General features: G+C 37.4%; 1 protein-coding gene across 3 annotated transcripts in view; it reads left to right on the forward strand.

Moving 5' to 3' along the window:
- The window catches only part of TEX11 (testis expressed 11), a 312,028-nt gene that overhangs the window by 204,425 nt on the left and 95,050 nt on the right, over positions 1-12,553 (forward strand). For all 3 annotated transcript variants that reach the window (XM_082716160.1, XM_082716159.1, XM_082716161.1), the window contains exons 21-22: positions 1,893-1,933; positions 3,939-4,025. In XM_082716160.1, coding sequence (XP_082572286.1) covers positions 1,893-1,933; positions 3,939-4,025 — 128 coding nt within the window. The remainder of the gene's footprint in view (positions 1-1,892; positions 1,934-3,938; positions 4,026-12,553) is intronic.

A 12,553-nucleotide genomic window follows, 5' to 3' on the forward strand; every position in this document is an offset into this window, starting at 1 on the left:
TTTTCCACAATAAAAAGTTTAAAAATACATTGATATTGTAATAGACTGATGGCATCTACAGTTGTGGTGAACATGGCATAATGTGTAGACCTGTCTAGTCACGGTGTTGTATACCTGAAACTAGTGTTACATTATGTGTCAACTATACTGCAATTTTCAAAACTTTAAAAAGTCATTTAAAATTTTTAAAAAAGAAAAGAAACTCAGAAATCAAACATAGCTAGTAGATTATAAGATTTCTTTGAGGACTAGGACTATTTATATTTATATTGTATCTCTGAAACCTAGGACAGTTCTGACATATAATAGTCACTCAGTTTATTTAAGTAGCTGAGTATCAATTAGTTATTTACAAGAAGACTTTTAGTACTGGTCTTAAGTGCTTCATATTCTATGTAATTGTGACATATAGTCAAACCTTATTCATTAAAACCAATTTGGAAATGGGGAAAGGAATCCTGTTTAAATTAATGGTAAACTTAAATTACAGAATAGTTTAAAAATAGATCTTTATTATTTTATAATAAATATAGTCATAAAGAACATTTGCTAGCAGTGTTTTCAGATAACAGTCAGAACCTTATTTAACAAAGATTATTTAAAAAAAAATAAAAGCCCATTCAGTGGAAGAGTCTGAGAATTGAGTTCCAGTTTCAGTTATTTCACTAACTCCAGTTCATCTTAGACAACAACTTATTTTAACTTACCTAAGCTTTATTTTTTTTCATCTGTTAAATAAAAAAGCTAGACTGGGTAATTTTTAAAGTTCCTTTCTCTTCTAAAAAACTGATGGTTTTCATTTAGCAGTATCTACCTAAGTGTTATAACAACTCCCGTGCTAAAAAATTTTTAAAGCAGTTTGGCTTTTAAATAGACTATATATACATCCCTATCCAGGTCCTCATTCTTATTTTATACTATGTATTTACGTTAATGGACCCTTATTTATTTTATAGTCACTGAATTAAATAAGTGAGGATGTCAACTTTAGATCAGCTGAAACTCACATCAGTGAAGTTTACTTTAAGAAGTTATTTTAAGTAAACCAGACTTCTAATATTTATGTATGAGAAAGCTCTACTTTTCCTGAAGCATGGTCTTTATTATGTAATACTAGAGCTCCTCATGATAATTCCAGTCTAATAGTATACTCTACTTCCTCTTAACTTCCTTAGTTGAGCTTGCCAGTACTTCCATATTCATTCCTTTGTTTAGTAAAGTGACATGTTTTCCTCCATTAAAATTTATATATCCCCTAAAGAAATTTGACAAAGGGTCAAGAGACCTGTGTAGTAGTCCTGGAATTGTCATTAATTACATGATATTAGACACATCATCCTCCATTTCCAGATCTGTTTCCTCATCTATAAAATGAAGAGTCTGGACTGGATAAGTGGTTTTTGAAATATATTTCAGAACCCTGGAAATTCTGTGGCACTGCCTCAGGGACTTCCAGGAAAATGAGGCTCTAGGCCTCTACCCACCACTGGTTTAAACAGAGTAGCTAAACTTACATCTTTTCTTGTATATTAGATTTTCATTAAATTTTATTTGAAACAAGGGTTCTAATTCCCTTCTTCAAAAAAGAAAAAGCTTGAAAATCACAAAAATCACCCTCTGCTTTCAAATTCAGTGACCCTCAGCCATTGAAATCCTTTACTCAGAGTAAGAGTAGAAGGGGAAGACAGAAAAAATGTGAGAACACTGGGGAATGAGGAACAGTATCCTGTAGTGAAAAATAGGGTTGAAATGATAGGTTGGAACCTCGAACAGTGAAATTTACAATTTTGCATTATCTTTGGGTAGCTCTCTTGGGGTCTCATTTTGGTACTTTTTTGTAGTAAAGCTTTGGAATGGAACAGTAGGAAAATACTCTTTTCTTTATTTTTTAGAAAGAAAGAAATGGATAGACTTTTGACTTGCTTGAATACAGGTAAATACCGTCTTGGTTATTTTCAGTCCTTCATCTTCCCTCTGTCCTCTATTAAATTCTCCAGGTACATGACTCAGACAGACTTCATGTTTGAGTTAAGCTTCATGCTTTTATTAATGTTTGCCATAGAAGTCTACTTTGGTTTCTTTATTCACAAGCAGAGGAAAGTTTGTCATCACTAACATTCATTTCCAAATATGATTTCTTCTCTCCTTTCATTCCAGTTTATTTTATTTAAAGATTTTATTTATTTATTTGACAGAGAGATCACAAGCAGACAAGAGAGGCAAGCAGAGAAAGGAAGCAGGCTCCCTGCTGAGCAGAGAGCTCCATGCAGGGCTCAGTCCCAGGACCCTGAGATCATGACCTGAGCCGAAGGCAGAGGCTTAACCCACTGAGCCACCCAGGCATCCATATTCCAATTTATTTTAAAGAGAGTTCCTTCTTTCCTTCTGTCCTTTCTGTCTGTCCTTATTGCTACTTGATCCTAACCTAAGAATAGAACAGGTGAAAAAGGATCAAGACAAATAAAAATGCTGTGCACCTTGTTAATTTTCATGCCCTCTGAATCAGATTCAGATAGTTTACTTTATTATTTTGGAAACTTGTTTATCAAACTACCCAAGGCTGTGTCATCTCCTCTATCTACTAATAACTCCTCCCTCTTCACTTTAAGCTAACCTCCTAGCCACATCAATTTCTTTTTTCAACGCTGTGCTTTCTTAGCCAGTGTCACTTTTGCCTAACAGCTCTTCCTATTTCCACTACCCAAGTATCTACTTCCTTGTGTCCAGAACATCTTAGAAATTCTCTTCTCTTTATTCACTAGTTCAATTTTACACCTCAAATACCTATCACTAAGATGTTAAATATAACAAAGTGGTTTAGAAACCAAGGCTTTTAGAAACCCAGGGGCGCCTGGGTGGTTCAGTCATTAAGTGTACACCTTCAGTTCAGGTCAAGATCCTGGGGTCTTGGGATTGAACCCTGCACTGGGCTCCCTGATCGGCGGGAAGCCTGTTTCTTTCTTTCCCACTTCCCCTGCTTGTGTTCCCTCTCTTGCTGTCTCTCTCTGTCTGCCAAATAAAATCTTAGAAAAAGGGGCACCTGGGTGGCTCAGTGGGTTAAGCCTCTACCTTCAGCTCAGGTCATGATCTCAGGGTCCTGGGATTGAGCCCCACATCAGGCTCTCTGCTCAGCGGGAAGCCTGCTTCCCCCTCTCTCTCTGCCTGCCTCTCTGCCTACTTGTGATCTCTGTCAAATAAATAAATAAAATCTTTTAAAAAATCTTAGAAAAAGAAACCGATGTTTTCAAACTTGGCTGTTTGGTATTCTTACCTTTGAGAAGGGTATATGGATATGTAATAAATGTCTTGTGATGATGATAACATGTTCTGGTTCTTTGGTGTGCTTGCTGTGGGAGCTCAATAAGTATTACAGCAGCCTATCAATACTCTCCCAGTTCTCAATCTCCATTTCAGTCTTTTTTTTAAAGATTTTATTTATTTATTTGACAGAGATCACAAGTGGGCAGAGAGGCAGGCAGAGAGAGAGGGGGAAGCAGGCTCCCCACCAAGCAGAGAGCCCAGTGCGGGGCTCGATCCCAGGACCCTGGGATCATGACCTGAGATGAAGGCAGAGGCTTTTAACCCACTGAGCCACCCAGGCACCCCTCCATTTCAGTCTTTTTAATGATTGTTCTTATTCTTTTATTTCCTTACGTGTAAATCCTATCTTTCTGCCTCAGGTGGTGAATGATTAGGTAAAATTTTAAATCTCTCCAAAGATGTGTTTTTCCCCACCAGAGTTTGAGTTAACTGCTTCTTGGAGCTTTGGTAATGCTTTGTGTCATTTTAATTACTTTTTGGTCTGTACCTATGCACATACATAAACAAAAAACTTTCTAATTTCAAACTCATGTGTGACTATTTTTAAGGCAGTAGTAATAATTTTGCTAGAGTATGAAGTAGAAGACCTCACTATAAAATCTTTCTGTTCAATGCAGCACTCCTGAAACTCTCCCAGTCTTTCAGTGGAGAGGCCTCAACTTCAGACTCAAGGGCTAATGAAGCTCATTGGTTTCGAAAAATAGGTAAGAGGATATTCTGTAGCTATGGGAAACTGGGTGGTGGTAGAATCAGACATAGGTGGATTCAAATTACGGGGTTTTTTTTTAGAAGATTTCATTTATTTATTTGAGAGAGAGCGAGCGAGCTGTGGGAGGAGGAAAGGGAAAGGGACAAGCAGACTCCCCGCTGCCCATGGGGCCTGATCTCATGACTCTGAGATCACAACATGAGCTGAAACAGAGAGCTGGACACCCAGCCAACTGAGCCACCCAGATGCCCCAAATTCTGGCTCTTTTATGTGTAGATGTGGGTATAAGGATAACTTCCTTAATCTCAGTTTCATTATTTATTAAAGGAGAACAATTATACATACTTCATAGGGCTAGTAAGTATTTTAAACAAAACCATGTATGTACCTGGGACATAGTAGGTCCCAGATAAAAATGAGGACTTACAACTGCAGGTCCCCAAGGCTATGCTCTTAAATTTAATATAGAATGCCTAACTTATCTCTAAATTTGATTCATCAAGAATAAACTATCTATGCCGATTTGGATGCCTTTAATTTCCTTTTGTTGTCTGATTGCTGAGGCTAGGACCTCTAGTACTATGTTGAATAGCAGTGGTGATAATGGACCTCCCTGCCGTGTTCCTGACCTTAGCGGAAAAGCTTTCAGTTTTTCTCCATTGAGAATGATATTTGCGGTGGGTTTTTCATAGATGGCTTTGATGATATTGAGGTATGTGCCCTCTATCCCTACACTTTGAAGAGTTTTGATCAGGAAGGGATGCTGTACTTTGTCAAATGCTTTTTCAGCATCTATTGAGAGTATCATATGGTTCTTGTTCTTTCTTTTATTGATGTGTTGTATCACATTGACTGATTTGCGGATGTTGAACCAACCTTGCAGCCCTGGAATAAATCCCACTTGGTCGTGGTGAATAATCTTTTTAATGTACTGTTGAATCCTATTGGCTAGTATTTTGTTGAGTATTTTCGCATCTGTGTTCATCAAGGATATCGGTCTATAGCTCTCTTTTTTGGTGGGATTCTTGTCTGGTTTTGGGATCAAGGTGATGCTGGCCTCATAAAATGAGTTTGGAAGTTTTCCTTCCATTTCTATTTTTTGGAACAGTTTCAGGAGAATAGGAATTAGTTCTTCTTTAAATGTTTGGTAGAATTCCCCCGGGAAGCCGTCTGGCCCTGGGCTTTTGTTTGTTTGGAGATTTTTAATGACTGTGTCAATCTCCTTACTGGTTATGGGTCTGTTCAGGCTTTCTATTTCCTGGTTCGGTTGTGGTAGTTTATATGTTTCTAGGAATGCATCCATTTCTTCCAGATTGTCAAATTTGTTGGCATAGAGTTGCTCATAGTATGTTCTTATAATAGTTTGTATGTCTTTGGTGTTAGTTGTGATCTCTCCTCTTTCATTCATGATTTTATTTATTTGGGTCCTTTCTCTTTTCTTTTTGATAAGTCTGGCCAGGGGTTTATCAATTTTATTAATTCTTTCAAAGAACCAGCTCCTAGTTTCGTTGATTTGTTCTATTTTTTTTTTGGTTTCTATTTCATTGATTTCTGCTCTGATCTTTATGATTTCTCTTCTCCTGCTGGGCTTAGGGTTTCTTTCTTGTTCTTTCTCCAGCTCCTTTAGGTGTAGGGTTAGGTTGTGTATTTGAGACCTTTCTTGTTTCTTGAGAAAGGCTTGTACCTCTATATATTTTCCTCTCAGGACTGCCTTTGTTGTGTCCCACAGATTTTGAACCGTTGCATTTTCATTATCATTTGTTTCCATGATTTTTTTCAATTCTTCTTTAATTTCCCGGTTGACCCATTCATTCTTTAGAAGGATGCTGTTTAGTCTCCATGTATTTGGGTTCTTTTCAAACTTCCTTTTGTGGTTGAGTTCTAGCTTTAGAGCATTGTAGTCTGAAAATCTGCAGGGAATGATCCCAATCTTTTGATACTGGTTGAGTCCTGATTTAGGACCGAGGATGTGATCTATTCTGGAGAATGTTCCATGTGCACTAGAGAAGAATGTATATTCTGTTGCTTTGGGATGAAATGTTCGTCTACAATCAGCCTTAAATAAAGGAGGCTACTCTTGAGAATGTAGGTGGGCTTCATCTCATCAGTTGAAGGCCTAGGCACAGAAGGCAGAGGCTTAACCTACTGAGCCGCCCAGGCACCCCACAGCAGCAATTTCTGCTGGAGTCAAGTCTGCTTTCCAGACTATGTATACCTAAACATACACATATATTTGTATATATACATACATGTTTATACACACATAGACATAGATGGGTGCGTGGGTGATAGATGGATAAAGGGGTAAGTAGATGGATAGATGCTATTGATTTTGTTTTTCTAGAGAAATGCTATTGATTTTGTTTTTCTAGAGAAATCTTGTTGATTCTAAATGAAATCAAATAATCCAGAAGAAATTCACAGATTTTGATGAAAGGCCAGTTTATCCTAAGGCTCTACAATGTTCTTGGAGAGTGGGTCTGATTTATTAAGTACCTGGTCTGCTTAGCCTCAATTGGGAGAGGGATGAAGCTAAAACCACCCACCTCATCGTTGCTTAGAAAAAGTATGTAGTGATAGTTTGAGATGCCTGTTGAATTCTGTAGCCAGTCTCTGGATCATGGTTAGCCCTCATCTGCTATGGTGTGAATCTGTCATCCTTTAAGATTTTATTAAAACCATGGCTCAGAGTAGCTCTCTGTGATGTAATTGGCAGTCAGAATGTTTACAGCAGCAATGTCCACAATAGCCAAACTATGGAAAGAACCTAGATGTCCATCAACAGATGAATGGATCAAGAAGATGAGGTATATATACACAATGGAATACTATGCAGCCATCAAAAGAAATGAAATCTTGCCATTTGCGACAACATGGATGGAACTAGAGCATATCATGCTTAGCGAAATAAGTCAAGCAGAGAAAGACAACTATCATATGATCTCCCTGATATGAGGAAGTGGTGATGCAACATGGCGGCTTAAGTGGGTAGGAGAAGAATAAATGAAACAAGATGGGATTGGGAGGGAGACAAACCATAAGTGACTCTTAATCTCACAAAACAAACTGAGGGTTGCTGGGGGGAGGAGGTTTGGGAGAAGGGGGTGGGATTATGGACATTGGGGAGGGTATGTGCTTTGGTGAGTGCTGTGAAGTGTGTAAACCTGGTGATTCACAGACCTGTACCCCTGGGGATAAAAATATATGTTTATAAAAAATAAAAAATTAATTTAAAAATGAAAAAAAAAAGAAAAGAAAAAAGGGATACGCACTGAAATTTTTAAAATATGCATTAAATGAACATATGTCAAAATCTGAAAAAAAAAAAAAAAGGATAAACTATGGGATGCCTGGCTGGCTCAGTAAGTACAACATGCAACTCTTGATCTCTGAGTTATGAGTCATGAGTTTGAGCCCCAAGTTGGCCATAGAGATTACATAAAAAAATAAAAACAAAAGTAAACTACATGCAACAAATTGGATGAATCTCACAAACATAATGTTGAACAAAAGTCAGACATTGATTTCATTTATATGTGATTAAAAAGCAGGCAAAATGATATTATGATATTAGAACTGAAGATAGTGGTTTCCCTTGAAGGGAGTTGGACTTGAATAGGGGTGGTTGGGTTGTTTCGGAGTTTTTGGTAATGATCAAGGTCTGTGTTGATTTGGATTGGTTACATCATTATATTCACTTTGAAAATTCATCAAGCTAACCAATTATAAGATGTGTAATTTACTTTATTAGGCTTAATTTCAGTAAAAACACTTAAAAATTGTAGAGGCAATTGCTTCTCGGCCTTTTGGCTGAGATCAAGTATAAAAATTGTGGAGGCAGTTATTACAGTGATACGTAATCAGGAGCAATTAAGCAGCAATGTCACAAAGCAGACTGGTTTTCGTGAATCTTTCTTCTGCTTTATGGGGTTTACTTGGACTCTCAGCTAGGAGAAAATGGAATAAACTCAGCAATCTGGCTTCTCAGAAACTTACACAACTAATTGAAAGTAACACACATTTAAACTGTAGAAAGGTTTAATGACTTCGATCTTTTGGAATTTTGAAAAGTTATTTTCCAATACTTCTTTTACTGAATTTTAATTTTAATTTTCCAATGTGAAGATTATGCTTAATGTTGCCAGATGGAGACTTCCAGTGCTCTATGGAAGATGTGAATATAGCAATTTCTTTCAGCCTTTGATTCTAGGGTACCCTGTTCTTTGCTGAACTCTTTTTCTTTTCAAATTTTTATTTAAATTTCAGTTAGCTAAGATAAAATGTAATATTAGTTTCAGGTGTAGAATTCAGCGATTCATCACTTACATACAACAACGAGTGTTCATCACAAATGCCTTCCTTAATACCCATCACTGTTTAACCTATCCCCCTGCCCACCTGAGCACCAGCAATCCTCACTTTGTTCTCTATAGTTAGGAGTCTCGTTTCTTGGTTTGCCTGTCTTTTTTTCCCCTTGTGTTGATCTGTTTTATTTTTTAAATTCCACATATGAGTGAAATCATATGTATTTGTCTTTCTCTGACTGACTTATTTCACTTAGCCTAATACTCTGTAGCTCCATCCATATTGTTGCAAATGGCAAGATTTCATTCTTTTTATGGCTGAGTATATATGCCACATCTTTTTTTTTAAGATTTTATTTATTTATTTTACAGTCAGAGATCACAAGTAGGCAGAGAGGCAGGCAGAGAGAGAGAGAGGGAAGCAGGCTCCCCACCGAGCAGAGAGCCCAATGTGAGGCTCATTCCCAGGACCATGGGATCATGATCTGAGCCGAAGGCAGAGGCTTTAACCCACTGAGCCACCCAGGCACCCCTGTATACCACATCTTTATCTGTACATCAGTTGATGGACATTTGGGCTGTTTCCATAATTTGGCTGTTGTAGAAAAGGCTGCTATAAAAACATCAGGGTGCATGTAGCCTTTTGAATCAGTATTTCTGTATTCTTCGGGTAAATACCTAGTGGTGCAGTTGCTAGATCATAGGCCAGGTCTGTTTTTAACGTTCTGATGATCTTCTCCATGTTCATGAGAGATATTGGCCTGTAGTACTCATTTTTTAGTAGAGTTTTTGTTTGGTTTTGGAATTGGGGTAATGCTGGCCTTTTAGAATGAGTTTGGAAGTTCACCTTCCTTTTCTATTTTTTGGAACAGTTTGAAAAGAGTAGGTGCTAGCTCTTGTTTAAGTATTTGGTAGGATTTCCCTGTGAAACCATCTGGCCCAGGACTTTTGTTTGTTTGGGAAATTTTTGATTACTTATTCAGTTTCTTTACTGGTTATCAGTCTGTTCAAATTTTCTATTTCTTCCTGTTTCAGTTTTGGTAATGTATATGTTTCTAGGAATTAATCCATGTTTTTCTAAGTTGTCCAGTTTGTTGGCATATTATTTTTCATAAGATTCTCTTACAATTGTTTATATTTCTGTGGTGTTGATTGTTATTTGCCCTCTCTCATTTGTGGTTTTCTTTACTTGGGTCCTTTCTCTTTTCTATTTGATAAATCCAACTAGAGGTTTATCAATTTTATTGGGTTTTTTTCCCCAAGAACTAGTACCTGGTTTCATTGCTCTGTTTTTGTTTTTGTTTTTAAATATTTATTTATTAAGAGAGAGCACAGCAGAGGGGAGGGGTAGAGGGAGAGAGGGAATCTTAGGACCCTGAGATTATGACCTGAGCCAAAACCAAGAAATGGACACCCAACCGACTGTGCCACCCATATGCCCCTTCATTTATCTGTTCTACTGTTTGTTTTTTTTTTAGTTTCCTTATAGTTTATTTCTGCTCTAATTTTTATTATTTCCCTTCTTCTGATGGCTTTAGGCTTCATTTGTTGTTCTTTTTCTAGCTAGTATAGGTTTAAACATAGGATGTTTATTTGAGATTTCTTTTCTTGAGGTAGGCCTATATTGCTATATACTGCCCTCAGAGGACCACTTCTGCTGTATCTCAAAGGTTTTGAACCATTGTGTTTCCATGTATTTTTTTAATTTCTTCTTTGGTTACCTGGTTGACCCATTCATTCTTTAGTAGCATGTTGTTTAACCTCCATGTATTTGTGGCCTTTCCTAGTTTTTTCTTGTGGTTCACTTCAAGTTTTATAGTGTTATAGTCAGAAAATATTCAAGTTATGATCTCAATCTTTTTGTACTTGTTGAGGCCTGATTTGACCTAGTGTGTGATTTCCTCTGGAGACTGTCACATGTGCACTTGAAAAGAATGTGTATTCTGCTGCTTTGGGATGAAATGTTCTGAATATATTTGTTAAGTCCATCTGGTCTAGTGTGTCATTCAAAGCCATTGTTTCCTTGTTGATTTTCTGCTTAGATGGTCTGTCCACTGCTATAAGTGGGGTATTAAAGTCTCCTACTATTATTGTATTATTACCAATGAATTCCTTTATATTTGTTAGTAATTTTTTATATATTTGGGTGCCCAAATTTTGGTTGCATAACTATAATTGTTAGATCTTCTTTTTTTAATTAAATTTAATTTTTTTTCAGTGTTCCAAGATTCATTGTTTATACACCACACCCAGTGCTCCTTGCAATATGTGCCCTCCTTAATACCTACCACCAGGCTCACCCATCACCCATCCCCTCCCCTCCAAAACCTTCAGTTTGTTTCTCACATCTTCTTGCTGGATTGTCCCCTTTATTATTATATAGGACCCTTCTTTGTCTGTTGTTATAGTCTTTGTTTTAAAGTCCAGTTTGTCTCATATAAATATTGATACTCCCATTTTTTAAAAATATCCCTTAGTAGGATAGATGTTTCTCCATGCCCTCACTTTCAATCTGCAGGTCCTTAGGTCTAAAATGAGTCTCTTGTAGGTAGCATATAGATGGGACTTGTGTTTTTATCCTTTCTGATGCCCTATACCTTTTGACTGGAACATTTAGTCCATTTACATTCACAGTAATTATTGATGAGATATGTATTTAGTGCCATTTTATTGCTTGTTTTGTCATTGTTACTGGAGATTTTGCTTGTTCCTTTCTAGTCTTTGTCATTTTTAAATTTCTCTTTCCCACTCAAAGAGTACCCTTTAATATTATTTGCAGGGCTGATTTAGTGGTCACAAACTCCTTTAGTTTTTGTTTGTCTGGGAAACTTTTTCTCTCCTTCTATTCTGAATGATAGCCTTGCTGGATAGAGTATTCTTGGCTGCAGATTTTTCCCATTCTGCATGTTGAATATATTATGGCACTCCCTTCTGGCTTGCCAAGTTTCTGTGGAGAGATCTGCAGCTAACCTTATGGGTCTTCCCTTGAAAGTTAAGAACTTCTTTTGTCTTGCTGTTTTTAGAATTTTTTTCTTTATCACCACATTTTGCAAATTTAATTACAGTATGTCTTGCTATTGGTCTGCTTTTATTGATCTTAATGGGAGTTCTCTGTGTCTCCTGGATTGGTACGTCTGTTTTTTCCCTCAGATTAGGGAGGGTCTCAATTATGATTTCCTCGAATAAACCTGCTTCCTTTTCCTTCTCTTCTTCTTTTGGGACTCTTGTGATATGAATGGTATTACATTTGATGGAATCACTGAGTTCCCTAAGTCTATTCTCGTGATCCATAACTACCCTTTCTGTCTTTTGTGAGGCTTCATTATTTTCTATTATTCTATCTTCTTTATACTTAATTGTTCCTTTGCTTCTTCCATCCTTGTCATCGTTACATCCAGTTGGTTTTGAATCTTAATTACTGCATTTTTCATGTCTTATTGTTTTTTTAACTTATATCTCTGCAATAAAGGTCTTCCTGAAGTCTTCCATGCTCTTTTCAAGCCCAGTGTGTATCCTTATCATTGTTGCTTTAAATTCTGTATCAGGCATGTGACTTATATCTGTCTCGATTATATCTCTAGCCATGACCTTTTCTTGTTCTTTCTTTCTTTTTTTTTTCTTGTTCTTTCTTTTGAGATGAATCCCTCCATCTTGGCATTTTGTCTATGTCTCTTCTTCTGTGTGTGCCATAACAGGCACATAACAGGCACCATAACAGGTTCCTGCTCCTGAGAGAAATGGCTGTATGAAAAAGAGGTCACCTAGTGCTCACGGCCTGGGCACTAAAGGGAGTATCTCTTATATGTGCTGTGTGCACTCTGTTGCTGTGGTTTGACTGCTTTATTCCTCAGGTCATTTGTCTGCAGAGACATGCCTTGCCTGCAGCGGACAGTGTTTGGATCTTCGCCAGAGTGTAGGGAGTGTTTTGTTGTTGTTTGTTTGTTTTTTAAAGTTTATTTATTTGACAGACAGAGATCACAAGTAGGCAGAGAGGCAGGCAGAGAGAAAGAAGGAAGCAGGCTCCCTGCTGAGCAGAGAACCCAATGTGGGTCTCCATCCTGGGACCCTGAGATCATGACTTGAGCCGAAGGCAGAGGCTTTTACCCACTGAGCCACCCAGGCACCCCATGTAGGGGGTTTTAATTAGGCAGGCTCTGGTCTGCTTGTTAAATGAGACCTGATGCTACTTCTACTAGAACTGAAGAAGCCTTGCAAAACT

This window comes from Mustela nivalis (genome assembly GCF_964662115.1).
Source record: "Mustela nivalis genome assembly, chromosome: X".
Taxonomy (NCBI): domain Eukaryota; kingdom Metazoa; phylum Chordata; class Mammalia; order Carnivora; family Mustelidae; genus Mustela; species Mustela nivalis.